Here is a 26,650-nt window from a genome sequence, read left to right as displayed (position 1 = left end):
GTGGGTGCATAATTTAAGGCTGGACAAATAATTAGATTTTAATTTTGGATTTTCACAACCTTAAAATATTATAATAATAAAAAAATAAAAAAAGATTTATGGACCGTGCAACGTGCATGCAAATTCTTGAGCTTTTAACGGTGAAATGAATAAGGACCTTCTGAGTGAAAAAATACCTTTTCTACAAGAACTTTTGGGATCTCACCATGGTGGCTACTTTTTATTTGATACAGGGATAGTATGCCCACTCAATATCTAATGACTAAACTGAACAAAAAAGTAACGATATATATGATTCCCGCGTCAACGTAACCGCAAACGAATTCATAGAATTTGCCAATTAAATGGAATTTGCTGTTAAACGCAGAATATTACGGAAATTAACATGAATGTAATTGAAATGCTGTCATTGTGAGGAGAAGGAACATTTGTTGGGGAATATGTCACCGGGACCGCTCATGCATCCATTCATCAAGTTTTCAAAGAGCACAAACATAGGAATGAGGTTATGTTCTATTATGGTAGGATGGGAAATTACACTATCATACATTGCAGCCCTTTGAGACATTTGTGATTAGATAGATAGTACTTTATTGATTCCTTCAGGAGAGTTCCCTCAGGAAATAAAGGCTATATAAATAAACTTTGATTGATTGATTTTTTTTCCTTACTAGCTCTTTTGTTTCTTTGCAGTGTTGTTGACATTTGTGAACTGCTACAGCGTGAAGGCAGCCACCAGAGTCCAAGACTTCTTTGCTGTGGCCAAATTGCTCGCTCTCGGCCTTATCATCATCATTGGCTTCGTCAAGATTGGCCAAGGTACCCTGCTACACATACACACGTTTCCATTTTTTTATAATAATGAAACCATCTTCCTCACAACTTAAAATTAAGTTTTTTTTTTCCAGATTCAAATTTTGATTCAGATTGGTTTTATTTCAACATATAGTTTCAAAATGATGTCTCACATTTTTACATTTTCTTTACATGTCCAAAAAAGGATTAGGAAAAAGCAGTGCTTATTTAATCATAACCCTTTTCCACTTCATAATAATTAATTACACTCCCTGTACTGTATATATACAAATTTTACACATTACAATCAATGTAGTGTTCAGACAACAGTTTTCTTCATAACTATGTCAGTCATTTTTAATGAGATAAATATATTTTTTTTTTACTCAAGTTCAAAACATTTGCCACTATTATACTTTTTGAACACTTGTAGTTTGAACAGTTTCTTCAAGTGGATCATGTGGATACATTGTTTCACTTCTTTACCTTCCACATACTGATATGCTAAAAATCGTTACTGTTGTGCATGCATACAAAGGTTTCAGGTTCCCTTTTCCTCTTAGGTTGTATTTCTCTCCTTTCGTGGGAAGGAATTGTTTTACATTCTTGGGTAGCAGGTTATAAATAGTTTGCTTTGTGCATGATTTTAGCTCTTTGCAAATGCACCAAATTATTGAATTTCAATACTCTTGATTCAATAAATAAAGGTTTTGTTGTTTTCTATATGTAACATTCTCTATTATCCCAAATGACATTTTTTGTAATACAATCAGTGTATGTAATTTACTTATGTAGTTATTTCCCCATATTTCTGCACAATAACTCAGATATGGTAACTCTAGCGAGCAGCAGAGAATCTGAATATTTCTGGTCAAGAATATATTTTGCTTTATTTTTTGTATAAATATTTCTTGTTTCTTTATTTTGTATATTTTTACATGAGATTTCCAGTTCATTTGATTATATAGTTTTACACCCAATATTTACTCCGTCTATTTGTATTTGTGTTTGACTTTCTTTTCTACTGTTACGGAATAGCATTATTTTAGTTTTACTGAGATTCAAATATTCTGTTTTTGTCAAACCATGTTTTTAATTTTTTGTTAATTTCTTCTGTTATTATTTGTATTAGCTTCTTTGTGTTCTCTCCTGACCAAAATGCTGTTGTCGTCGGCAAATAATACCACTGTTGGCCTCGAGTTGATTTAAGTTGTCCATTAATTTAAAATACAAAAATATTTCATCAAATAAAATTAAACTCAAATAATGTAACAATATAAGTATTTTACAGTTTTTATTTGCAGAGTAAATCTGTACAGCACCTAAGAGAATATAAATCAACGATATTATTTGCCACGTTGGCTGGGCAGGACAGGAAGAAAAAATAAAATGCAATGTAATTATTTAAAGTCAAAGGTCAAATATATATATATATATATATATATATATATAATGGCTGCGAAACTTTGGGTGTCCCACGATTCGATTCAATATCGATTCTTGGGGTCACTATTTGATAATATATCGATTTTTTTTCAATTCGATTCGATTCTCGATTCAAAAACGATATTTTTTAGATTCAAAGTGATTGGATTTCAATACATAGGATTTCAGCAGGATCTACCCCAGTCTGCTGATATGCAAGCAGAGTAGTAGATTTAAAAAAAAAGATTTGAACAGAGAGAGATACCATCAGACATGCCACCAATACCTCAACCAGAACACCAGCTGGACGACAGTCCCCCAAGGTGGAGCGAGGTTCAGGAAGCAGTGAGGAAATCAAGGGCAGCTTCAGCTCCAGGACCAAATGGAGTTCCATATAAGCTGTACAAAAATTCCACAAATGTCTTACGCTTTCTGTGGAGGCAGATGAAAGTGATGTGGATGAAGCAAATCATCCCAAAAGTGTGGCGCAGAGCTGGGGGAGTGTTAAGCCCAAAGGAAAAAGATGCCGCAAACATCGATCAATTCCGGCAGATCAACCTGGTAAACGTTGAAGGGAAGATCTTCTTTAGCATCGTTGCCAAAAGGATGACAACGTACCTGAAGCAAAACAGCTTGATCGATACATCCGTGCAGAAAGCTGGAATACCTGGTTTCTCAGGCTGCTTGGAGCATACAAGCATGATTTGGCACCAAATCCAATCTGCCAAGAGGGAAGGAAGAGACCTGCACGTCTTATTCCTAGACTTAGCCAATGCTTTTGGATCCGTCCCTCATTCTCTCATCTGGTCAGCCTTCAACTTCTTCCACATCCCAAATACCATCACAAACCTGGTGAAAAACTACTTCCGTGATCTGCAATTCTGCGTTAAAACAACAGAATACACAACATCATGGCAATCGCTGGAAGTGGGAATAATGGCTGGATGTACCATCTCCCCTCTAGCCTTCACCATGGCAATGGAAGTGATAATTCGAGCTTCCAAATGGGTTGTGGGTGGAGAACGTCTGAGAGGGGGAGAGCGTCTACCTCCCATCCGTGCCTACATGGACGACATGACCACCTTGACCTCAACCGTTGCATGCACTAAACATCTGCTGGCAAAGCTTCATGCCAACATTACATGGGCACTGATGAAGTTTAAACCCAGCAAGTCCAGGAGCATATCTATCGTCAAGGGGAAACTCACAGACCAGAGGTACTACATCGAGGGTACTCCCATTCCGTTGGTGTCAGAGCTGCCAGTCAAGAGTCTAGGGCGATTGTACAACGCAAGTCTCAAAGACTCGGACCAGAGCAATCAGCTGAGGGAAGAAACCATCAATGGCCTTGTCCGCATTGACAAGACCTTACTTCCTGGCAAGTTGAAAATGTGGTGCCTACAGTTTGGATTGCTCCCCCGTTTGATGTGGCCACTAACAGTCTACAAGATCCCCATGTCCAAAGTCGAGAAGCTGGAGAGAACAGTCAGTGCATACATAAAGAAGTGGCTTGGCCTTCCACGGTGCCTCAGTAACATCGGCCTATATGGTCATGGTGCCCTGGAACTGCCCATCTCTAGCCTCACGGAGGAGTTTAAATGCACCAAGGTGAGGCTGAGCATGACACTGACTGAGTCTCAAGATGAGGTGATCCGAGCAGTTGCTCCCAGACTGGCAACCGGGAGGAAATGGATCCCATCTGAGGCTGTGAAACAAGCCAAATCTGCTCTCAGGCATGGAGACATTGTAGGACAAGTGCAGCACGGAAGAGGTGGGTTTGGACTTGGAGCTAGTCGACCCACATGGCACAAGGCAACATCAGCCCAGAGGAGGAAGCTAGTGGTTGATCAGGTTCGACAACAAGAGGAGGCAGACAGATGTGCAACAGCAGTGGCACAATCCAAACAGGGACAGTGGACTAGCTGGGAAAACCTGGAGCATCGTAAGCTCACATGGAAGGATCTTTGGGAAATGGAAGGGAGCCAAATTCGCTTCATCATCAGAGCCACCTATGATGTTCTTCCCACACCCAAAAACTTGAATCAATGGTTTGGAGAAGATCCTTCTTGTGCACTCTGTCAAACCCCTGCAACACTCAGTCACATCCTCACTGGCTGCAAATTCAGTTTGTCTCAAGGTCACTACACCTGGAGGCACAACCAGGTCTTAAGACAACTGGCGATCACCCTGGAGGAAAGGAGGAATAAAAACAAAGCCCTCTCTCCCCCAATCCCTAGTCACTCACTCACCACTCAGTTTGTAAGAGCAGGACAACTACCACCAAAACCATCTGCAAGAGCGGAGGCAACCCTTCTGGACCCTGCCCGGGACTGGAAAATGCAGGTTGACTTGGACCAGAAACTCATCCCTTCCGCCTGAAATCATTACAACTAGCTTCAGGCCGGACCTGGTCTTGTGGTCAACCTCCCAGAAGATTGTGTTCATTGTTGAACTAACTATACCATGGGAGGCAGCAGTTGGTGAGGCATATGAGCGCAAGCATCTGAGGTATGCGGACATAGTAGCCGAGGCAGAGCAGCGCGGCTGGCGTGCCCGAGTACTACCAGTTGAAGTCGGGTGCAGAGGTTTTGTTGCTACATCCACAACCAAGCTCCTGAAAGGAATGGGATTGAGAGGTCAGGCCTTCCGGTGGGCTGTCAAATCACTGTCTGATGCTGCTGAACGAAGTAGCAGGTGGATATGGTTCAAGAGAAAGGACCCAAACTGGGCTGCTAAATGACATCGAGGGGTAAAAGCAGAGGGGGGCACACCTGGGATGCCAGATGTCGCCGTTGAGCCCTCCGGAGGTGTCGTGGGCCTATCAACGAAACACCAATGACGGAGGGTGCCCACCTGAAGACCCCAGTGAAGCTTTTGCCCCTAACCCCCCACTCAACACTAAGTGCTGATTAATCTGAGGGATTGTATTACCTAGTCCTATGAGCTATACTCGATTCTTGGGTCACTATTTGATAATATATCGATTTTTTTTCAATTCGATTCGATTCTTGATTCAAAAACGATATTTTTTCGATTCAAAATGATTCTGTATTCATTCAATACATAGGATTTCAGCAGGATTCTACCCCAGTCTGCTGATATGCAAGCAGAGTAGTAGATTTTAAAAAAAAAGCTTTTATAATTGTAAAGGACAATATTTTATCAACTGATTGCAATAATGTAAATTTGTTTGAACTATTAAACAAACCAAAAATATGACTTATTTTATCATTGTGAAAATATTGGACACAGTGTGTTGTCAAGCTTATGAGATGTGATGCAAGTGTAAGCCACTGTGACACTATTGTTCTTTTTTTTATTATCATAAATGTCTAATGATAATGTCAATGAGGGATTTTTAATCACTGCTATGTTGAAATTATAACTAATATTGATACTGTTGTTGATAATATTCTTTTTTGTTTCACTACTTTTGGTTTGTTCTGTGCCGTGTTTGTGTCTCCTCTCAATTGCTTTGTTTATTGCAGTTCTGAGTGTTGCTGGGTCAGGTTTGGTTTTGGAATTGGATTGCATTGTTATGGTATTGCTGTGTAGTGGTTTGTTGGATTGTTCTCAAAGTTTTTTCACCGAGTGCCAACTTCATAAAACGCTTGGCACCCCAAGTACCACCTTATATTGACCAACATTAAAATTTAGTAGCATAGTAGACCTAATTACTCATCAAAAACAAGCATAAATAATATATTTTTGGCCACTACATTTACACACAGTTTGAACAGTAACACTCTGTGTATAGGAAAATAAAACCTTGTATTTTAATCAAGTGATTGTTTGGCGTATCACTAGATGGAGCCCGCATACTACTAGTGGTACACGTACAGTACCACAGTTGTAGAATAACTGACCTAGAGGATGTAAGTTGTAGGAGACGGTCAACAAAAAGTTTCTCTACCAAGCTCACCCTACCACCATTATCCATGTCACTGCACTGCAGGTGTATGCACTCACTGTATTGAAGTACAGCATTGTAATCTGGTATGCATGTCCGAAATAAAATGAACTGAACTGAAAAACACCAGGCCCACAGTGCAACCCACAACCAACCAGTGTAGTGCTCAAGTGGCCAACCACATACATGCACAATTTAGGGGCTTGCAAATATGGCTTTTACTCGAAGCATATGGCTGTTGCTCCACACCTATCTACCACATTCTTAAAATATGTGTTTGATACGTATTTGACGAGTAATACATGTTTTTCAGTTGTTAAAACAAAATTCTGGTTAAACTCTGTAATACTATCCAAATCATTTTAAGGGGCACAGGTCCTCATGCAAAAACACACATATCCACACACAGTGAAAGGAAGGACAACTACGCCTGAAGATATGCATGCTAACTGGAGTTATTCAGGTGAGAAGCAAGCTGACATAGTAATGTGTATGGGAGCTGGACATATTGGAATTTATAGAGCAAACAGTATTTTAAAATATTGTATATGTATGTATATATATATATATATATATATATATATATATATATATATATATATATATATATATATATATATATATATATATATATATGTATGTATATATATATATGTATGTATATATATGTATATGTGTGTGTATGTATGTATGTATATATATATATATATGTGTATGTATGTATATATATTTGTATATATGCATATATATGTGTATATATATGCATATATATGTGTATATATATATATATATATATATATATATATACATATATATTTGTGTATATATATATATATATATATATATATACATATATATTTGTGTATATATATGTGTATATATATGTATATATATATATATATGTGTATGTATGTATACATATATATGTATGTGGGCTTCACGGTGGCAAAGGGGTTAGTGCGTCTGCCTCACAATACGAAGTTCCTGCAGTCCTGGGTTCAAATCCAGGCTCGGGATCTTTCTGTGTGGAGTTTGCATGTTTTCCCCGTGAATGCGTGGGTTCCCTCCGGGTACCCCGGCTTCCTCCCACCTCCAAAGACATGCACCTGGGGATAGGTTGATTGGCAACACTAAATTGGCCCTAGTGTGTGAATGTGAGTGTGAATGTTGTCCGTCTATCTGTGTTGGCCCTGCGATGAGGTGGCGACTTGTCCAGGGTGTACCCTGCCTTCCGCCCGATTGTAGCTGAGATAGGCGCCAGCGCCCCCCGTGACCCCGAAAGGGAATAAGCGGTAGAAAATGGATGGATGGATCAATGTATGTATATATGTATATACAGTATATGTATATATATATGTATATATATATATATATATATATATATATATATATATATATATATATATATATATATATATATATATATATATATATATATATATATAATGGCTGCGAAACTTTGGGTGTCCCACGATTCGATTCAATATCGATTCTTGGGGTCACTATTTGATAATATATCGATTTTTTTTCAATTCGATTCGATTCTCGATTCAAAAACAATATTTTTTCGATTCAAAGTGATTCTGTATTCATTCAATACATAGGATTTCAGCAGGATCTACCCCAGTCTGCTGATATGCAAGCAGAGTAGTAGATTTTAAAAAAAAATGCTTTTATAATTGTAAAGGACAATGTTTAATCAACTGATTGCAATAATGTAAATTTGTTTTGACTATTAAACGAACCAAAAATATGACTTATTTTATAATTGTGAAAATATTGGACACAGTGTGTTGTCAAGCTTATGAGATGTGATGCAAGTGTAAGCCACTGTGACACTATTGTTCTTTTTTTTTATTATCATTAATGTCTAATGATAATGTCAATGAGGGATTTTTAATCACTGCTATTCAATATTCAGTATTCTGTCAATAACTAAACATGACCGCTAAAATTGGTAAAGCCAATGGTCAACAAAATGTTCTAAATATAGTTCTGACCATGTGTACATGCAATCCCTGCAAAGTCACCATGTTGATGGGGTGTTGGTAGATGTATTTTTATCAAGCTACAACACATCAGGCACATGGCATTGGGTCAGGCATAATAAAATATCAGTCCTGTCATGTCTTGTCCATTCAAAAAATGCTATGCTGCTCTATTTCAAGGGAGTAGCCATGAAAGATAATGACCCTTGTGCAATGTGTAAGATTTTAACATCCAGAACAAAGATTTACAATAATGACATTTCCTCGACAGGCCTGTTTCCCCCCAGACCAAGACTTTCACAATGTTGATTTGGCCTTGAAGAGCCTCAAATGTTACAATCAAATCAGTCTAGTATTCTATGTGGAAAAAGTTAACATTGGTTGTGGTTGAGTACAAATAAGAGTGTTTTATTGATACAGTAGTTAAGCATTTTGATAAATTTGATAATTACTTGATTGAAGGCTGATGGTGACACATGGGTTTGTCTAACAAATCTAAAATTGTATCTGCATTCTGATTTTTTAAGCGTTTCATGGCCATCTGTCCCAAGCCTTGATTGTGTATATTACATTTTTTACTGTATTGATGCAGTTATTAAAAATGGCTTCAAAATAAGTTTGATCAACATATTGCTGTTTGAATCAGAGCTATTACCAGCTTTGTTACAGTATTTTGTAGTCAAAGACAGAAAGGGGTGGTGGTTGCATAGTGACTGACGTGCAGCCAGGTAAATCAGAGCATACAAAAAAAAACATCCACTAATCCATTTTCTACCACTTTTGGTAAGTTGCCAACTTATTGTAGGGTCAACTCAGATAGAAAGACAACCATTCACACTCACATTCACACACCAGGGCCAATTTTATTTTAGTGTTGCAAAAAAATTGCACATTTCCTGGGCAAATACAGGCCTGTGACCTAAGACTAGTCTGCGTGAGCCAGGTCTACTCTCTGACTATGCAATCCTTCAAACCTGAGTTGGATGAGGTGTGCATGTTTCTGTCTGTCAACAATATGTTTTCAGAAACCTTTTGATACACCATGCCTTTCTACAGCATGTGTAATGACTTTAACTGTAAGTATGATATCATTATTTGTAGTTAATAAACTGCAGACAAATGTCATACGGCGAGGTGCACAGTACTTTGTACCAAAGAGACTTTCCAGAATTACAACAAAGTCACAGAGTTTTACTGGCCAAGGATAGGTGAATCAATGTCTTACTTAAAGGCAAAACCGCAAATGTTTTGGGAGAGATGTGCCAATAATGGGATTTGATAGGGGGCCATTATTTGTTGTTATTTTAACCGATCAGCGATTAGCTGATGAACAACCAAAATTGCTGATCTTTATTTACTTCAGCTGTGTCCCAGTGTTTACATGCTAAGATTGTACTCAAGTGAAATATCCCTTCAGAAGGGATGCATGCTCAGGGAGAGACAATTACATTTCCGGAGTCTTTGTTTCAGGCGGGTGCATGTCTTGCCAGAACACTGGTTCAAATTAGAGAGCAAGCTGCAACACATGTGTTGTCTACAACAGTGCGAATCAACGTCTAAGATACTAATCTTCCCCACTATGGTGGAAAATAAACTGTTTCTTCCAAGTATCGTTATTATTAAAGGACAAAAGAAAACGTAACAGTTAAGTATGCTATTCACACACACCCGGCAAGACAATACAAGAAGCTAACTGCTAAAACGTCAATGTAAAGTGGGGGTGTGGATACTATCAATACCAGGTATACTATCAGTACGTATACAATACTAAAGTGATTAAATCAATATTTTTTTTTCTCTTATTCTCATCGTTACAAATAATCTTTTGGTTGTTTATTGTCTACAAACTCAGGGAGTCAGTCTATGAATACAGGAATGGGGTTTGAGGGCAAAACCCAAATTACTTAGATAAGAGCCAATAGTATTTTTGGCTTTTTAGTTATTGTGCACCAGCCACTTTATTTTAGTAAGTATATATGTAGCATTCAACACCTCAAATGTAATACACCATCTGATTTACAACAAAACTAGCAAATTACTTGCCATAGAACATTTTCAGTTCTATAATTTATTGTCAAAGTATCGGATCAGGACTCAGTCGGAAATGTTGATTGGGGTATCCCTACTTTTTAGTTTCACAAATAAATACATTGGTTTAAGAAGTATTTGCAAACGTTTTGAGTCATTAAGTGAATTATTATGTTTTGTTTCTTGCTATCCTCTAAATCAGTGGTTCTCAAATGGGGGTACGCGTACCCCTTGGGGTACTTGAAGGTATGCCAAGGGGTACGTGAGATTTTTTTAAAATATTCTAAAAGTAGTAACAATTCAAAAATCCTTTATAAATATATTTATTGAATAATACTTCACAAAATATTAATGTAAGTTCATAAACTGTGAAGAGAAATGCAACAATGCAATATAGTGTTGACAGCGAGACATGTTCCATAATTATGGTTTATGATTAAAATATAATTTTTTTGTGAAGAAATGTTTAGAATTAAGTTCATGAATCCAGATGGATCTCTATTACAATCCCCAAAGAGGGCACTTTAAGTTAATGATTACTTCTATGTGTAGAAATATTTATTTATAATTGAATCATAGGCGCCAGCGCCCCCCGCGACCCCAAAAAGGGAATAAGCGGTAGAAATGGATGGATGGATGAATCACTTGTTTATTTTTCAACAAGTTTTTAGTTATTTTTATATCTTTTTTCAAAATATTTCAAGAAAGACCACTACAAATGAGCAATATTTTTCACTGTTATACAATTTAATAAATCAGAAACAGATGACATAGTGCTGTTTTTTACTTCTTTATCTCTTTTTTTCAACCAAAAATGCTTTGCTTTGATTAGGGGGTACTTGAATTAAAAAAATGTTCACAGGGGGTACATCACTGAAAAAAGGTTGAGAACCACTGCTCTAAATGAGCAACCTGTATTAATGATGACAGCACAATATTTAAATATTTGAAAAAAGAATAGTGCTTCATCAGACATGAACCTCACCACGTCACTGGTCATATTGTATGAAGGTTTGGTCATCAAGCGTTTCCCACACTTTGTATACTTTAGGTTTAGAGCTAACCTCTCTAATAGCAACACTGCCAGGGGTATGTTGAGTTAGCAACCGACACGGTGTCTGAGAATGTGTGTGCAGGTTGCGGGGTTTTGCTCCGCTAGGAATGTGGTTAGAAACTTAAAAGCCTACAGAAGTTGCCAAAACCACTATGTTCTTCATACCAAAGAAAGAAGCGAACATCACCCCTTAACAAACATTTGTTGTTAGTCTCTTCTTGTAAAGCAACAGTCTTGCTGTTTGATTCCTGTTCTCATTGTCTCTGACTGACCTACCTTTAAATGTTGAATTCCTTCAGTAATCAACATGCTTGTACTGAATTCCACAATTTTTTGTAATCCTCCACCAAATGTTTCTGTGTTCTTAGACACATGCTCACTGCTGGTTTAATGTCCCACATATGCGCCATTATTTATCTTGTGTTCATTGTCACCAGGTGAGGTTGATGCTCTTCTCCCAGAAAATTCCTTCAAGGACTCCAAATATGAGTTTGGTAATATTGGACTGGCGCTCTACAGTGGCCTTTTTGCCTACGGTGGCTGGTATGTGTCATCAAATAGTGAAATCCATACATCAAATTTTATTGTTAATAAAAGTAGGATATAAGCCGTTTTACATCCCACATCTGCTCACAACTACTTACATTCTGTAAGTTGTAAATAAAGCCACATCATAAATATTAATGACAGAGGTCTTTCTTCCTCTCCTCTAACCAGGAATTACTTGAATTTCGTCACAGAGGAGATGATCGAACCTTACAAGTAAGTCATTGCTTGAATATCATAATGTCATGTAAGCTGTAGAAAATAAATTAATAAAATATGTGAGTGTGCCAATTACATTTATTGTATTTTTTATTTTCCAGAAACTTGCCTCGAGCCATCATCATCTCTTTGCCAATTGTGACAGCGGTATACGTCCTCACCAATCTGGCGTACTTCACCACCCTCTCCCCAGAACAAATGTTCAACTCCGAGGCTGTGGCTGTGGTAAGTGCTTGAACAGTAGGTAACTATTGTTATTCTTGACATAACCTTTAGATGGTGTTTCAGTTGTAATCCTGGTGAATTATTCTGACTTGTGGTTTCTGTGCAGCATTTCTGGAAAGTGTTCACGGAGAAGGAACCATCACTATTTACATCCACACCACATAATCTCTTATATTATAGTACCAAATTTGGCATCCGGATCCACCTGTGTACACGCACCATGCATCCGGTACTGGGAAGAGAAAGCGGCACTTAACACAATCTTTAAAAATCGCTATGTCTTAAGTTATAAATGTTACCAAAAATAGTTGTCCATTCATAAAAGACTTTTTAGCACCTTTTTATTGTGTCAAAACAGTGCCAAAAAACAACGCACTGCATGCATGTGTCCTCTCTAAGCTCGAGGACTAATTTCGTACACACAGAGGAGAAGCAAGTGTAAAATTAGTTTTTATGTCATGCGTTGACTGTTTTGGCTTGCAATGTCTCTAACTCTTTCTCCACGCACGCAACATTCCTCCCCTTTGGCACTTAGGGGCGGGTATTGAATGCACGTGTGAACTGTGTCCATTATTAAAAAAAAGGAGTCTACAACCATTAAAACCAATACAATGACACAAATTGGAACACATTGCGTAATCAGATACCTTTTATCTTAAAAAAAAGTAGGTCTATGCAATTACCTGGGGAGCATATATTCAGAAAAATATTTTTTCAGAAGAAAATAAGGTATGTTTATTGAAGTTCAACATACCTTAAGTTAAGTTGTTAAAGGCTGTTGTAAAAGAGTCATCGTTAATAGGTTGCAGTGTAGAATTTAATATAGTAATGACAATAAACACTAATATTGGCTTTTTTTGTATAAAGACTAATCTTCAGAAAGGAAACACAACAGGTTCTCTCAAAATGTCTTTGAGCAGGAGACAGTAGGTGTTTAAAGTGACCAATCATAAAGGAGGGGAGTTGCTTGGGAGCGTATTCCTAAGTGTTAAAAGATGGAACATGTGAGGAAAGAAACATGGCAAGCATACTAAATGGAATCATATTTGGTGTCAAGAAATAAAAAAATGTGTACAAATGTGAAATTCCCTACATCTTACAATAACTTTGTATGCAACAAGTTACTATTATTATTATTATTATTATTTAATGACCTACCATAAGTTTGTCCATCTAAAATAATTTCGCAGATGCACGCAGACGATGCTGTTCTGTATGTCCATGCGAATAATTGTCATAATAATAATCAGATGCAGTGTCAGAAGTATCAAGTTGATTGCAACTCTTCTATTTACACTTTATTGTTTCCAACTCTGTGTGCATGTTTTTCTCTAAAACAACCAAGTATTGCTACTGATCCAGATGTATTTGCATTTGGAGCAAAATGTAGAGTAGTCCAAGATTTTTAGTATTTATGAGTTGTGCTAGATTTACAGTTATCCTTTAACCAGCAGGTTAAAAAAACGGTGAATAAAACCAAATTTAACATAGCAAATTTCAGATATATAAAACATTTTTAACAACAAACTCCAATAAATTGGAGTTAAAATAAACAATTATACACTATTTAAATGACTGTTTCACAAACTGGACACTGACAAATAAAGACACACATAATTGGTGCAAGTTATTTGTAAAAAAAAAACAAAAAAAAACAAACATTAAAAGTATGAATGAAAGCCCCATAATGTATCATCATTGCAGAATACTTGAGAAATACAATCTACGGTACTCAATTGGGAAAACTTAATCAAGTATGCTGATTCAGTTTCTGTATATACATACAATTGTTTACTACCTAGCACCACCTCCTCTAAACACTTTGCAAAGAGGAAGGCCAACAAGACAACTAGGCCCTGCTCCAGAGGGGACATGTTGGTGTCGTTTAGAGAAAATGTGTTTAGGCAACTCTCATTTTCCTATCGAGGCTGTCCAAACTATCCAGTCTAATGGAAAAACAAAAGGCAAGAATAATAACCACAAATTGCTGAATGTTTACCGTGTAGCAGTGTTTTGCTTTTTTGAATTTATTACAGTGTTATTAACATAAATAACATTTTATTGACATACTGTTTGTCTTGAAGGATTTTGGCAATACCCACCTGGGTCCGATGGCATGGATCATCCCGGTGTTTGTGGGGCTGTCCTGCTTTGGTTCTGTCAACGGGTCTCTCTTCACGTCATCCAGGTAATCCACTTTTATATATAAACATTTTCTCAATAAAATGAGTAAATTAAGTGGTGTCCAAATGCGAAGTATCATGTAGTATTATGAACATCTTGTTTAATTTGTAGGTTATTCTTTGTGGGCTCACGGGAAGGTCACCTGCCCTGTCTGTTGTCAATGATCCATCCAACCCTAATGACCCCACTTCCTTCTCTTCTATTCACTGTGAGTATAGTCGAATGACCACTGTGCACACTATTAATCAACTGCCTTAATTATCTGTTTAAATCAGGTACATATATCAAAATAAATGATCAATTGATCTGTTTTGTATTATACATTTAGGCACTTCCGTTTCATGCATCAAGCGGTGCGGATATGTAGCTTAGCAAAGTCGTACTAAAACATTTTGACAGATTTTGTAAAAATTTAATTAAGGAATGTTCTATATTCTCAATGAAACATCAAAGTTTTGGGTTTGCTTGCTAATCTGTACTTTCCAGCGTAATTTACTAAACAGGGGGCGTCAACCTGCAGTCCACTCCTATTACACTTATCATTAAACACAGCAGTGAGCGCAACCAGGATTAATATGTACATTAGGCGCAGCGGGTTATAAGGCGCACTGTCAATTTTTGACAAAATGAAAGGATTTTAAGTCTGATGAATATGGTGCTTGTTTTTGTTACAATATGGGTTCTCACACATCCTGGACAACCTAGAAAATGGTTGACATATTTTGCAGTCATGGAAAACTTATGGCAAATGTGAAACGAAATCAAAATCCTGGAAAAGTATCTTTTTTCCCCTGTTTTGTAAGTGAAATGTGTTAAAAGTTTTGCGCATGTACTGTCTGTTGTAACCTTATCTTCTGGACAACATTGACGCACAGCATTTCTTTTTAAAGACTATTCATTTTGTTGTTAATTTCCAATAAAAGTTTAACAGAGTATAGATGCGCACAGAGACCCCAACGTAGAGGTGGACCTTAAATTGAAAAGAGCAGGTAGTGAACATCTGTTACACCTTCTTTTGAAAAACTGGCATTTCTTTTTCCCACTGTTGTTGGCATTAAATAAATGTGATTTAACATGGTGAGATGAGCATTGCAGCTGTCAATCAGTCAATTTGACTTTATTTTACTTTTAAACTAGCAATTTTGAATGTGATTTTTTTTTTGTTTGACAACTGTAGGTATCATATATGTAAAGCAAACTTAAATGAAACAAAGCAACTTTTTCTGTGATTTTTTTGAAAATATATCCATAGTTTTAGAAGAAGCGCAAAAGAGAAATTAACATTGCATTGAATCTCCACTTTTAGCTCGGTAGCTAGCATGCTCGTCTTTCATGTCGGACGACCAAGGTTCGTGTCCTGAGCGGAACAGAAAAAGCCCAAACTTTACATTGGTGCCATGACCTGGATGAGAGTGATGTTCAGAAGGGTGAGTGTAACGGAGGCCAGCCGGTGTGGATGGGCCTTGTGTACATCCGTAAACCTCACTCCCTGACTACCTCAAGAGCAGTGCTGGCTATCGGGTTGATATAGCTTGTTTTTAACTCGATAGCTGGCACGCTCGTCCCTCATGCCGGACAACTCAGGTTCGAGTCCTGGGCGGAACAGAAAAAGCAGGGACCGAGTCAGGCAGGTTTCAAATGCATTATTCCATGATAACTTTGTCATTATTATTTGTCATCAAATACCCGACTGATAAAAATAGAAACGATTTGGATAAATACAAGTTAGAACTGTAGAAAAAAACACTTCCAAAGAATGAGGGGGACAGGGAAATATATTAGTGTATGACGTGATAACATGTCTCTGGAGTGGCTAAAAAATGTCAAAGTATTGAAATAAATTATATATGAAAATGGTTTTAGGAAAAGAGTACAATTCTAAACTGTTATTTTTCTTCTACATTCAAACAGATCAGTAAGTACCGTATTTTTCAGAGTATAAGTCGCTCCGGAGTATAAGTCGCACCTGCCGAAAATGCATGATAAAGAAGGGAATAAACATTTATAAGTCGCACTTGAAAATAAGTCGCATTTTTGGGGGAAATTTATTTGATAGAACCCAACACCAAGAATATACATTTGAAAGGCAATATGAAATAAATAAAGAATTGTGAACAACAGGCTGAATAAGTGTACGTTATATGACGCATAAATAACCAACTGAGAAGGTGCCTGGTATATTGACGTAACATATTATGGTAAGAGTCATTCAAACAACTAAAACATATAGAACATGCTATACGTTTACCAAACAATCTGTCACTCCTAATTGCTAAATCCGATGGAATCTTATGCGTATAGTCTCTTACGTGAATGAGCTAAATAATATTATTTGATATTTTACGGTAATGTGTTAATAATTTCAGACATAAGTCGCTCCTGAGTATAAATCGCACCCCCGGCCAAACTATGAAAAAAAAATGCGACTTATAGTCCGAAAAATACGGTATTAGGTATTAAGTAAGCATTATTAATGAGCTGTTTTAAACAGGAAGTGCTTCAGTGAAAAGATTACTCATTCCTGCAGTGTGCATATTTTATGTCGCTTGACTTTTGCGTCATGTCTTACTTTGTAGTCCGATTTCCCATCAAGGTAAAGTCACCAACGTGCTGTTTAGTGTCTTCCAAATTGACTTGTATGCTTCTGCCGTCTGGCACTATATCCATCCATCCGTCCATCCATTTTCTACCGCTTATTCCCTTTTGGTATCGCGGGGGGCGCTGGCGCCCATCTCAGCTGCATTCGGGTGGTAGGCGGGGTAGACCCTGGACTAGTCGTCACCTCATTGCAGGGCCAACACAGATAGATAGACAACATTCACACTCACATTCACACACTAGGGCCAATTTAGTGTTGCCAATCAACCTATCCCCAGGTGCATGTGTTTGGAAGTGGGAGGAACCCTGAGTACCCGGAGGGAACCCACGCAGTCACTGGGAGAACATGCATCCAGGACTGCAGGACCTTCGTATTGTGAGGCAGACGCACTAACCCCTCTTCCACCGTGAAGCCTGGCACTATATCATCAACTGCATTTGTGCATGCCAAATAGCACTACTTGAAATGTGTTTCAGATTTTAGATTTAGATTTAATGGTCCCTGTGGGGAAATTCATTTTCACGGACCGTACAATTAAACAATAAACGTTACACATCATGGACAAAAAAATAGCAAAAATACACCATACATGAACAACACATTTACAGGCTTGTCAGACAGGTCGGCCGGGCCTGCTGTTTGGGGCGACTATAGCTGCAGGGATAAGGCTTTTCCCGAGGCGGGCCCTCAGGAATTTGATAGTTCTGTACATGCATCCAGATGGTAGTGGGATGATGTATTTGTGTAGTGGGTGAGTGATTTCCTGGACTATTGTGTTTGCCAGTGTTGCCATTCTGTGCTGTATATGGGTTAATTATTTTTTTTACTCAGATAGTGGAATCATCTGCATTAATACACAAATTTTGACGGAAACTAATTTTTCACATTTTTTGTTATCTCCTTTTTGCTAGTGTCTGATGACGCTGCTCTACGCCTTCTCCAACGACATCTTCTCCGTCATCAACTTCTTCAGCTTCTTCAACTGGCTTTGCATTGCCATGGCGATTGTTGGGATGATGTGGCTCCGTTATAAGAAGCCTGACCTCGAACGGCCAATAAAGGTGAACCCATTTGATAAACATGCTAAACTAATTTTTTGTCGGAGAATGGCTTGGCAATATGGCATACAATATATATTGCAATATGCTGTATTAAGGGTGTAATGATTGATCGATGTACTGATAGATGGATTTATATTCCTAAATTTAAAGTCTATCAATCTGTGCTCGGCAAGTTTGCCTTCCGAACGATAGGCATCGATCCAAGATAATTTTAAAAGGAAATCGATCAATTTTAACAATACTAAAATAGGAAAACATTGAATTTAAGAATGGCAGACTTTATATGAAGTTTAACAGTTTTAAAAATAAGGACGTTAAACATCAAGTCTATTTCGACCGTCTGTGACGCCATCAAAACAATAATGGGGGAAAACTATAATGGCTGAGAAAGGTCACAATTAAGGCAAACTCCACAAAATAATATCGTTATTAAATGTGCATATCGCAGCCTCCAGCGATAACAATCTATATCACAATATATTATTTGGTTTATAAATTATAATAATCATTTCAAAATGGGTTTCAAAGACTCCTAATTTGGAGTCCAAATGCGGTAACATATTGTGTTATTTCCAGTGGTATTATTTTGTCAATATTATTTTTAATCTTTTTGCTAATTTACTGTTAATATATGCTTATTTTGTGTTGTAACATGCTTCTATCTACATTTCTGGTAAACGAACAAAGCACTTATTCTTCTGTTGTTTGGACACGTTGCATTAGTTTTGGGTGATACTTTAAAGTTGGGTATGGATCTAATACCAAGTAGTTACAGAACCAGTATTGGCCACATCAACGACAATACTTGCAATTTTCAAGATCATTGACCGATTAAATTTTGGATCGTAATCAGACAAAAATACAGGATCGCGGTGTATGAATATCAATTTAGATATTAAAATCATATCCATATTCCCTTTTATCACATAAAATAGTTTGAGAGAATCAAAGTAAATCGTGCAAAATAACTATACCTAAGCAAAAACAACTATTGGCTCTGATTAAATCATTACTTTTATTTTACTCTATTATGTCCTAAATTTGTAAGCAATACCAAAAATGACAAAAAGATTATGTGATAAGGAAAAATATCACTGTAATATAGATAATATACCGATACTGGCATCGTTACTGCCGATATTTTGAATCAAGCTGCGCACCTCTGTTTACATCCAAGAGCTCTGCCTTAGCGGTTAACATGGCTTATTATATCTTCCTGTGGTGTGTAGTCGAGCATGTTTAGCTATTCCTTGTCCTCCAGGGATGATACTTATAAGAAACTTAGTTCCTTTGCTGTCTTGGAAGTGGACACCACATTATGTGTCAAACATGTATTACGATATGACAATAGTTTTAAAAGTTTTATTATTGGCCAAATGTATATTATTTATATCGTGTATCGTCTGTATCGCACAACCCTATGTTGCAGTAACACCAACTGTTTTCAAAGGTCATTACCTTTCTTCACACTCAGATGTTGTAACCAGTAAGGGTTTGCATTTGGAGTTTAGACAGTCGATGACAATTAATTCTTACATTCAGTCCCACTCCATTTAGCTTTGGCAATCATAGACGTTTGTCTTTTGTATCACGCCGCCAACAAAGGAGCATTCATTCGAGTCGAAATTAAATGAATGAACACTGATGTGAGATTAAAGGGCAGGAGAGAAGTTGGACGCTCATCAGCTGGTGGTAGTAGCTGGTCCACTTGCTGCAGGACTCTTCAAATACAGAGAGGACCATTGTGCCATCGTTGCACTTTGTTTGCATGCGAGCATGTGAGCTTTCACATGCTACATAATGAAAATGTGAATGAGTCCATTTTTAGCGCCTCATCACTGCGCTGATTGTACTCCTCTGCCTGTTTAAGAGATACAGTATATCAGTGTGTGCGTGGGGGAACTGTTCTTTTACTCTTCGTTTCTCTGCCTGTCACATTCCTGCTGTTCACCACAGTTAGATTGGTATTGCCAAGTAAACCACCAAGAGCCACTGATCAAAGACTCCACCAGTTTAGTTGCACTTAAATGGGTCATATTATGATTTACTTTCTACAGTTAAAACATTTCCTTGTGGTCTACATAACATGTGATGGTGATTATTTGGTCCAAATTGTACATAGATAATGTTTTAAAACCATCTTCAAGCTTTTTTCTGACAGTCTCTTCAGGATGCGTCGTTATACGTGCTTCCACTTTGAGTGCGTTTTCTCCCCGTCAGCCATGTTGTGGTTTTTTGCGTTTCCATACGGTGTCCACTGATAGATATGAGTTAGAACTACCATATTTTTCGGAGTATAAGTCGCACCTGCCGAAAATGCCTAATAAAGAAGGAAAATTGCATATATAAGTCGCACTGGAGTATAAGTCGCATTTTTGGGGGGAAATTTATTTGATAAAACCCAACCCCAAGAATAGATATTTGAAAGGCAATTTAAAATAAATAAAGAAGAGTGAACAACAGCCTGAATAAGTGTACGTTATATGATGCATAAATAACCAACTAAGAACATGCCTGGTATGTTAACGTAACATATTATGGTAAGAGTCATTCAAATAACTATAACATATAGAACATGCTATACGTTTACCAAACAATTTGTCACTCCTAATCGCTAAATCCAATGAAATCTTATACGTGTAGTCTCTTACGTGAATGAGCTAAATAATATTATTTGATATTTTATGGTAATGTGTTAATAATTTCACACATAGGTCGCTCCTGAGTATAAGTCGCACCCTCGGCCAAACTATGAAAAAAAGTGCGACTTATAGTCCGAAAAATACGGTATACGCTTCTTTGTATCACAAATGGCAACAGCAGAGAAGGCATGTGCATGTACGAGCCAGTCATCCCCACTACAGAAGGATAGAGGAAAAGAAGGCACTTATTGATTACAACTTCGGACGACTTCGGCAGACTGGCGCAAAGCACTTTGGGTAAATACCATATATGGAGATATCTGCTGATGTCACAATTGGGAAAAACGTCACAAATGGGGAAAATTCCCAACGGCTCATTTGAAGTTCAAAGAAAGACAAGATTGTTTCATAAATATCTCCGCCATGCCTCCATGGTCCTGTATATTCAAATATACAGCACGTATTCAGTTCCCAAATACACAAAAACTGGTACCAGTAGATGAAAAAAGTGGGGTTTGGATAGTGGGTCCCATTTAATACTATTTGAAGGATTCACTATACGGCCAAATGTAGTGGCACTGGTGAACATTTGGTTACTTCCATTAATTTATTATCCTTTAAAATCAAGTTTAAGTAGGCCACCACGATTGGGTGACAGCTTTCTTGGACTATTTCTCAGGATGTTCCAATTTTATGTTACAGATTCCTATATCGATCACTCATGAGTGAGATCGGCCGATACCAATACTGATCACATGTATTAACTGTATATTGTTTTAAGTAATTATAGTGAGTGTTATTGGCCGTGTAGCAATATCAATACAATATTTAAACTACTTCTTTATTCTCCTAGATTACATACTTTTTATTACAATATACTTGTTTGATCAAAACAAAGTCAATAGTACACATTAACTAAACAATACTATCTCCTTTTAAATCCTTCGCCCTGTGTTTGCCCTCAAAGTCCCTCTGTTTCCAGGGAATTATTCCCTGTGTTTGTGAACATTGACAAAAACAACAACAAAATATTTTGATATAATAAAAATATCGACGTTATCACTCTTGGTATTGGCGCCATCAATTCATGGATTGATCGTCCCTCTTACTTAGACATAGACAAACTTTATTGATCCACAAGGGAAATTGTTCCACACAGTAGCTCAGTTACAAAGGATGAAAAGGGTAAGGATGGAAAGGATAAGGGCAAAAAAGAGGGCGAAAACAAAAGGTATAAAGTAGGCTAAAAATACACCATACATACATACATACATACATATACACTATATGTATGTGTTGTCTATTGACTGTGACATACTGACACACTAACAGTTGTTGTAATATTATAATTTTTAGACTCTCATTTTTCTACTTGTTAATTTTCCACTAATAACTTTCTTTCTGCTGTACTACCTCACCAGTTTTTAAATTTTACTATGTACTTTTTTATTCAGCGTTTTAAAGCCAGCTTAGTGATTAGCTTAGCTATTAGCATGCCTGCTCCTGGCTGGATCTCTGTGTGTAACATGTTTAGCCGCATCCTCCAGTATCATAAGTATCATTCATTACATGATAAAGATACTTATGATACTAAGAAGGGCAGTTTAATTGACCTAAGAGTGATGATTATTTTTAGGTGAGCAGCTCCACACTGTGTATGGAGACACATTATTAGCTGCCGTTAAAAATAAATAGTGTCAGCTCGAGGGGATCGGCATTTGTGATAAGCATTTAAAGGCATTATTTGGCAATTGCAATCATACTATTTAACGGAAATCGGCTGAAACTGATCGGTGGCCAATGTATTGACACATTCCCAAATAGATCACATTGAAATGTAACAGCAGATTTTACATTTCTGTTTATTGTGTCCTCATTTGCAGGTTAACATTCTGCTCCCGGTGTCATTCGTGCTGGCCTGTCTCTTCCTGATCATCGTATCCTTCTGGAAGACACCGAAGGAGTGTGCAATCGGGTTTGGCATCATTGCCACCGGTTTACCCGTCTACTTTGTTGGTGTGTGGTGGAAGAACAAACCCAAATGGCTGCTGAATGGAATATGTGAGTAGCAACTAGACATTTTTCGTTCGTGATTGAATCAGATCTATTGAACAGCTCTTTTATTCTTAGATGAGAGCCTATATGCAGTCGCGAGATGTTTCTTTGCGAGCCATTTTATAACCAAAACTGTCCAGACATGTGCACGCCAACCCGATTGGACTGGGAAATGAGTTAATATCAAAGGACTCGAAGTAGCGTTTGTATTCACTTTTTCAATACAAGAATTCAATTAACTTTATTGTCCTAACAGCCCACATGAGATGGTGTGTAATTTAGTACTTGAGGTCCCAGACTAAGCCCAATGAGTATAAAAAGAATCCGAGAAGTTCTTGAAATAGAACAGAAAAATAGATGACGGACCAAGAATTTACCATGAATTGATTAACGTTGGCCCTGCGATGAGGTGGCGACTTGTCCAGGGTGTACCCCGCCTTCCGCCCGATTGTAGCTGAGATAGGCGCCAGCGCCCACCGCGACCCCGAAAGGGAATAAGCGGTAGAAAAATGGATGGAGGGATGGATGATTAACGTTGACCCCAACTTAAAAAAAGTTAAAAAAATGTTTCGGGTGTTACCATTTAGTGGTCATTTGTAAGGAATATGTACTGTACTGTGCAATCTACTAATAAAAGTTTCAATCAGTCAATCAAAGACTACAACAGTGTTATTTTTGACAGCATTTTTTAAATTTGGTTGTAATTAGTCTTTTAACGATAATATATATTAGTCAGATCATTAAATGGATTAAATTTTAGTCTCATTTCAATCAACTAATTTACACGTTTTACTCCGCTAAAATTGCAGGGAATTTAGTCAATGAAAACGTACATTATAAAACATAAGACATTTTTAGAGTCTTGTCTTTACTTAGATAAAGTCTGAATAAAGTTAAAGTCAAGTCAAAGGAAGTAGGTGTGGAACCCAAATTCCATATTTCACAAAGGAAAGCACCTGATTGGTAACGCACTGCTGGCCCCTCTCTCACATGCTGTTGAAGAGCTATGATTGGATATCTTCCAAGCTTGTCCAATGACGAAATGTAACATGCTTGGATTTTGTTTCTGTCAACCTTTTTTAGTTGGCTAAAATGTCAATATATTTGATCATTGTCTTAGTCAATGTGCCTTTGTTTTGATTAGTTAATTTATTTTACTCAATGAAATTAACACTGACTATAGTGTAAATAAAATGTCAAACGGTGACAACAAAACCAGACTAAATGAGCCCAGCTCAGCACAGTTCGGACACGTGTGCAAGATAAATGTTCCTTCTTCAGGGCCATCGTTCTCCTGTGGATTTGTAAAGTATTTCAGGTATACACACACTAGGTAGGGTGGTACAATTTGGCCTTACCTGTTATTTAAATTTTCTTCATATTTGTATATAAATACACACATTATTCATATTTTTTATTAGTGTATATTTTTTTCTGAACTTGTGAGCCACAAAGTTTTTTAGGTGAACTAAATTTTGAAATAGCAATCTCATTGTCAATGCAAATGGGATGGGACATGGCACCACTTAAAGCAATGTTTACAATAAAAACTGAATTAGATAATTAATCAATGTTTCAGAATAATCCCCATCAAGAGAGAACACTTTGGGTTTACTGTGTAAATTTAAATTATTACGCCAAGAAAAAGGTGCAAATGTTGTGTATCAATGTTGACGGCTTTCACTTTTCTGTGTTTTTACAGTCTCAACCACGGTCTTTTGTCAGAAAATGATGGAAGTGGTGCCTTAGGAGTGTGGACTGCATTCACCATCACTCCAACTCTGACCTCTAACGTTTCAGCTGACAAATGTCTTCACCCGCCATGAACATTTTCACTCACTCTTGTCTCTTGTCACACACATTTAGTACAGATGAGGATTCGACTACATCTTTTGTTTTTCTATTATTGGAGAAAAATAATGATCCATTAATATATTACTGTTTTTAATAGTCAGTTTGTACATATATATATATACATAGTGTATGGGTGTGTATGTATATATATATGTGTGTATATATATATATATATATATATATATATATGTATGTGAGTGTGTATATATTTATATATATGTATGTATGTATGTATGTATGTATGTATATATATATATATATATATGTATGTATGTATGTGTATATGTATGTGTGTATATATATATATGTATGTATATATGTATATTAATATACAGTACAATAATGTGTACATGTATAAATGTGTGTGTATTTATGTATATATATATATATTCATACACATTTATATATATATATATATATATTTATATAAATATGAATACATATATATCTTTTTTGTTTTTGTTTTTTTGTTTTTTAATAGAATACATGCAGACATTTGTTGATTCACTATGTAGAACAAAGTAAGGTAGATTCAACAGCCCACCTGCTGATTGTTGCCAAGTAGTGCACTCATTGCTTCAAGATGCAATTAATCAATTTTCACACAATCAATTAATTCTTAATTCATTGAATTGACCAGTCATTAAAACACTTACACACACTGACGATAACATCATTCAGGTGTTATTCTGTACAATAAAGTATTCATGTCAGTCATATTAGTTACTGACTTTACAGTACGTTGTAGAGTTTGATGTTCATCTGTGTTTTTTTGTGGCTTTTCTATGTTACGTCATCAGCAAAGTGTTCCTTATGTAGCAGTGAAAGCTTGGGCACAAAGTAATGCAAAACATCTGTTATTCTTCTTTCGATTTTAGAAAGTGCCGTTTTGTACTGGTTTTCTGTTGAAAAAAAAACACATGTCTGTGTCACCTATTCATTGTTGCTGAAGGGTTGTGGGTGAAATGTGAATTTTTAGCAGTGTCCTTGCTTAAATCTAAACAAAAAAATGTCTATGGTGTGGTCTGTCTGTGGGTTAGAGGTGCATTTTGAGTTTTGGTATGTTGGCTTGCCCCCTGTCAAGTCATGTCAAGCAACTATGTGAAAGGAAACATTTGTGATACATACTTGTTAAAAATGTGCACAGCAAAGGTCGAAGGGGTTTGAAGAGAGTTTCTTCCTCTGTTGTAATGGGTTTACTTGTTCTTTTTGGGTGGTGGTGGTGGGGGGGGGGGGGGGGTGGTGGTAGTTGAAGCACATTCCTCCCAGTTTTTCTAGTTTTTTGTTTTGTCTTGTTTTAATTTCTATGCACAGTTCAGAAAAAGTTAGTTTCATTACTATAGTCCTCCCTCTTCCTACATCTCTGGCAACCAACCAAAGTAGCTTCCATGTGATGCAAAACGTGTGATGGATATGTGTTGGGCAGTGTTGTTGCCATAGCGACAGGGTCGGTCGATGCAAGGGAGGTTTTTCAGTATGTTATTTTAAAAGTATGAAATCTGCCGCCATTGCAAAGCTGATGGCGAAACTAACCTGAATAGGGCTGTAGATAGTGTTATTTATTTTTTTAGTAAACCTTGTTGGTTTATTAGTCCTTCTAATTTGTTAACAATGCATTTTATGGAAAGTGCTTTACAAATAAATGTTTTTTTCTCCATTATTGTTTTTCTCCTGTTTGTTCTAGTTAAATCCCACTTTATTTTTATTTGTCATTTGTGAAGGTAGCTAAATACCAAATCAGGTAATACCAAAGTTTCACACTACTAACCTTTGACCTCTTTTACAGAACATGGTGGAGAGAAGGTTCTTCTTTTGTACTACAGCTTTTGATAGTATTAATATCTGTTCCAAAAACAATTCATACCAAAACGTCAGTATTTTTCCCCCATAAGAAATAATGTAAACCCAATCAGCCCAAAAATATTAACACAAAACCTATTCAATGGATAATAATTATAGTTTTACAAGCAGAAAACAATGTGAATTACATATGAATGAAGAATTAAATGAATACGTTTAAAATTGTGTTTGCCTTTTATTGAAGATTTGTTGGCGAAGACGGATT

The 26,650-nt window shown here is 36.9% G+C and overlaps 1 protein-coding gene across 1 annotated transcript in view; it reads left to right on the top strand.

Moving 5' to 3' along the window:
• The window catches only part of LOC133563382 (large neutral amino acids transporter small subunit 1-like), a 33,999-nt gene extending 7,757 nt beyond the window's left edge, over positions 1-26,242 (top strand). Inside the window, 9 exon segments of the mRNA XM_061917479.1 lie at positions 694-819; positions 11,638-11,743; positions 11,918-11,962; positions 12,067-12,190; positions 14,275-14,378; positions 14,486-14,582; positions 17,885-18,034; positions 22,560-22,737; positions 24,434-26,242. Coding sequence (XP_061773463.1) covers positions 694-819; positions 11,638-11,743; positions 11,918-11,962; positions 12,067-12,190; positions 14,275-14,378; positions 14,486-14,582; positions 17,885-18,034; positions 22,560-22,737; positions 24,434-24,480 — 977 coding nt within the window. The 3' untranslated portion in view covers positions 24,481-26,242.
• Positions 26,243-26,650: the final 408 nt, after the last annotated feature.

Source organism: Nerophis ophidion, linkage group LG12 (genome assembly GCF_033978795.1).
Source record: "Nerophis ophidion isolate RoL-2023_Sa linkage group LG12, RoL_Noph_v1.0, whole genome shotgun sequence".
Lineage (NCBI taxonomy): Eukaryota > Metazoa > Chordata > Actinopteri > Syngnathiformes > Syngnathidae > Nerophis > Nerophis ophidion.
Note: the sequence above shows the minus strand (reverse complement) of the source record. Positions and strands in the feature narration are given on the sequence as shown.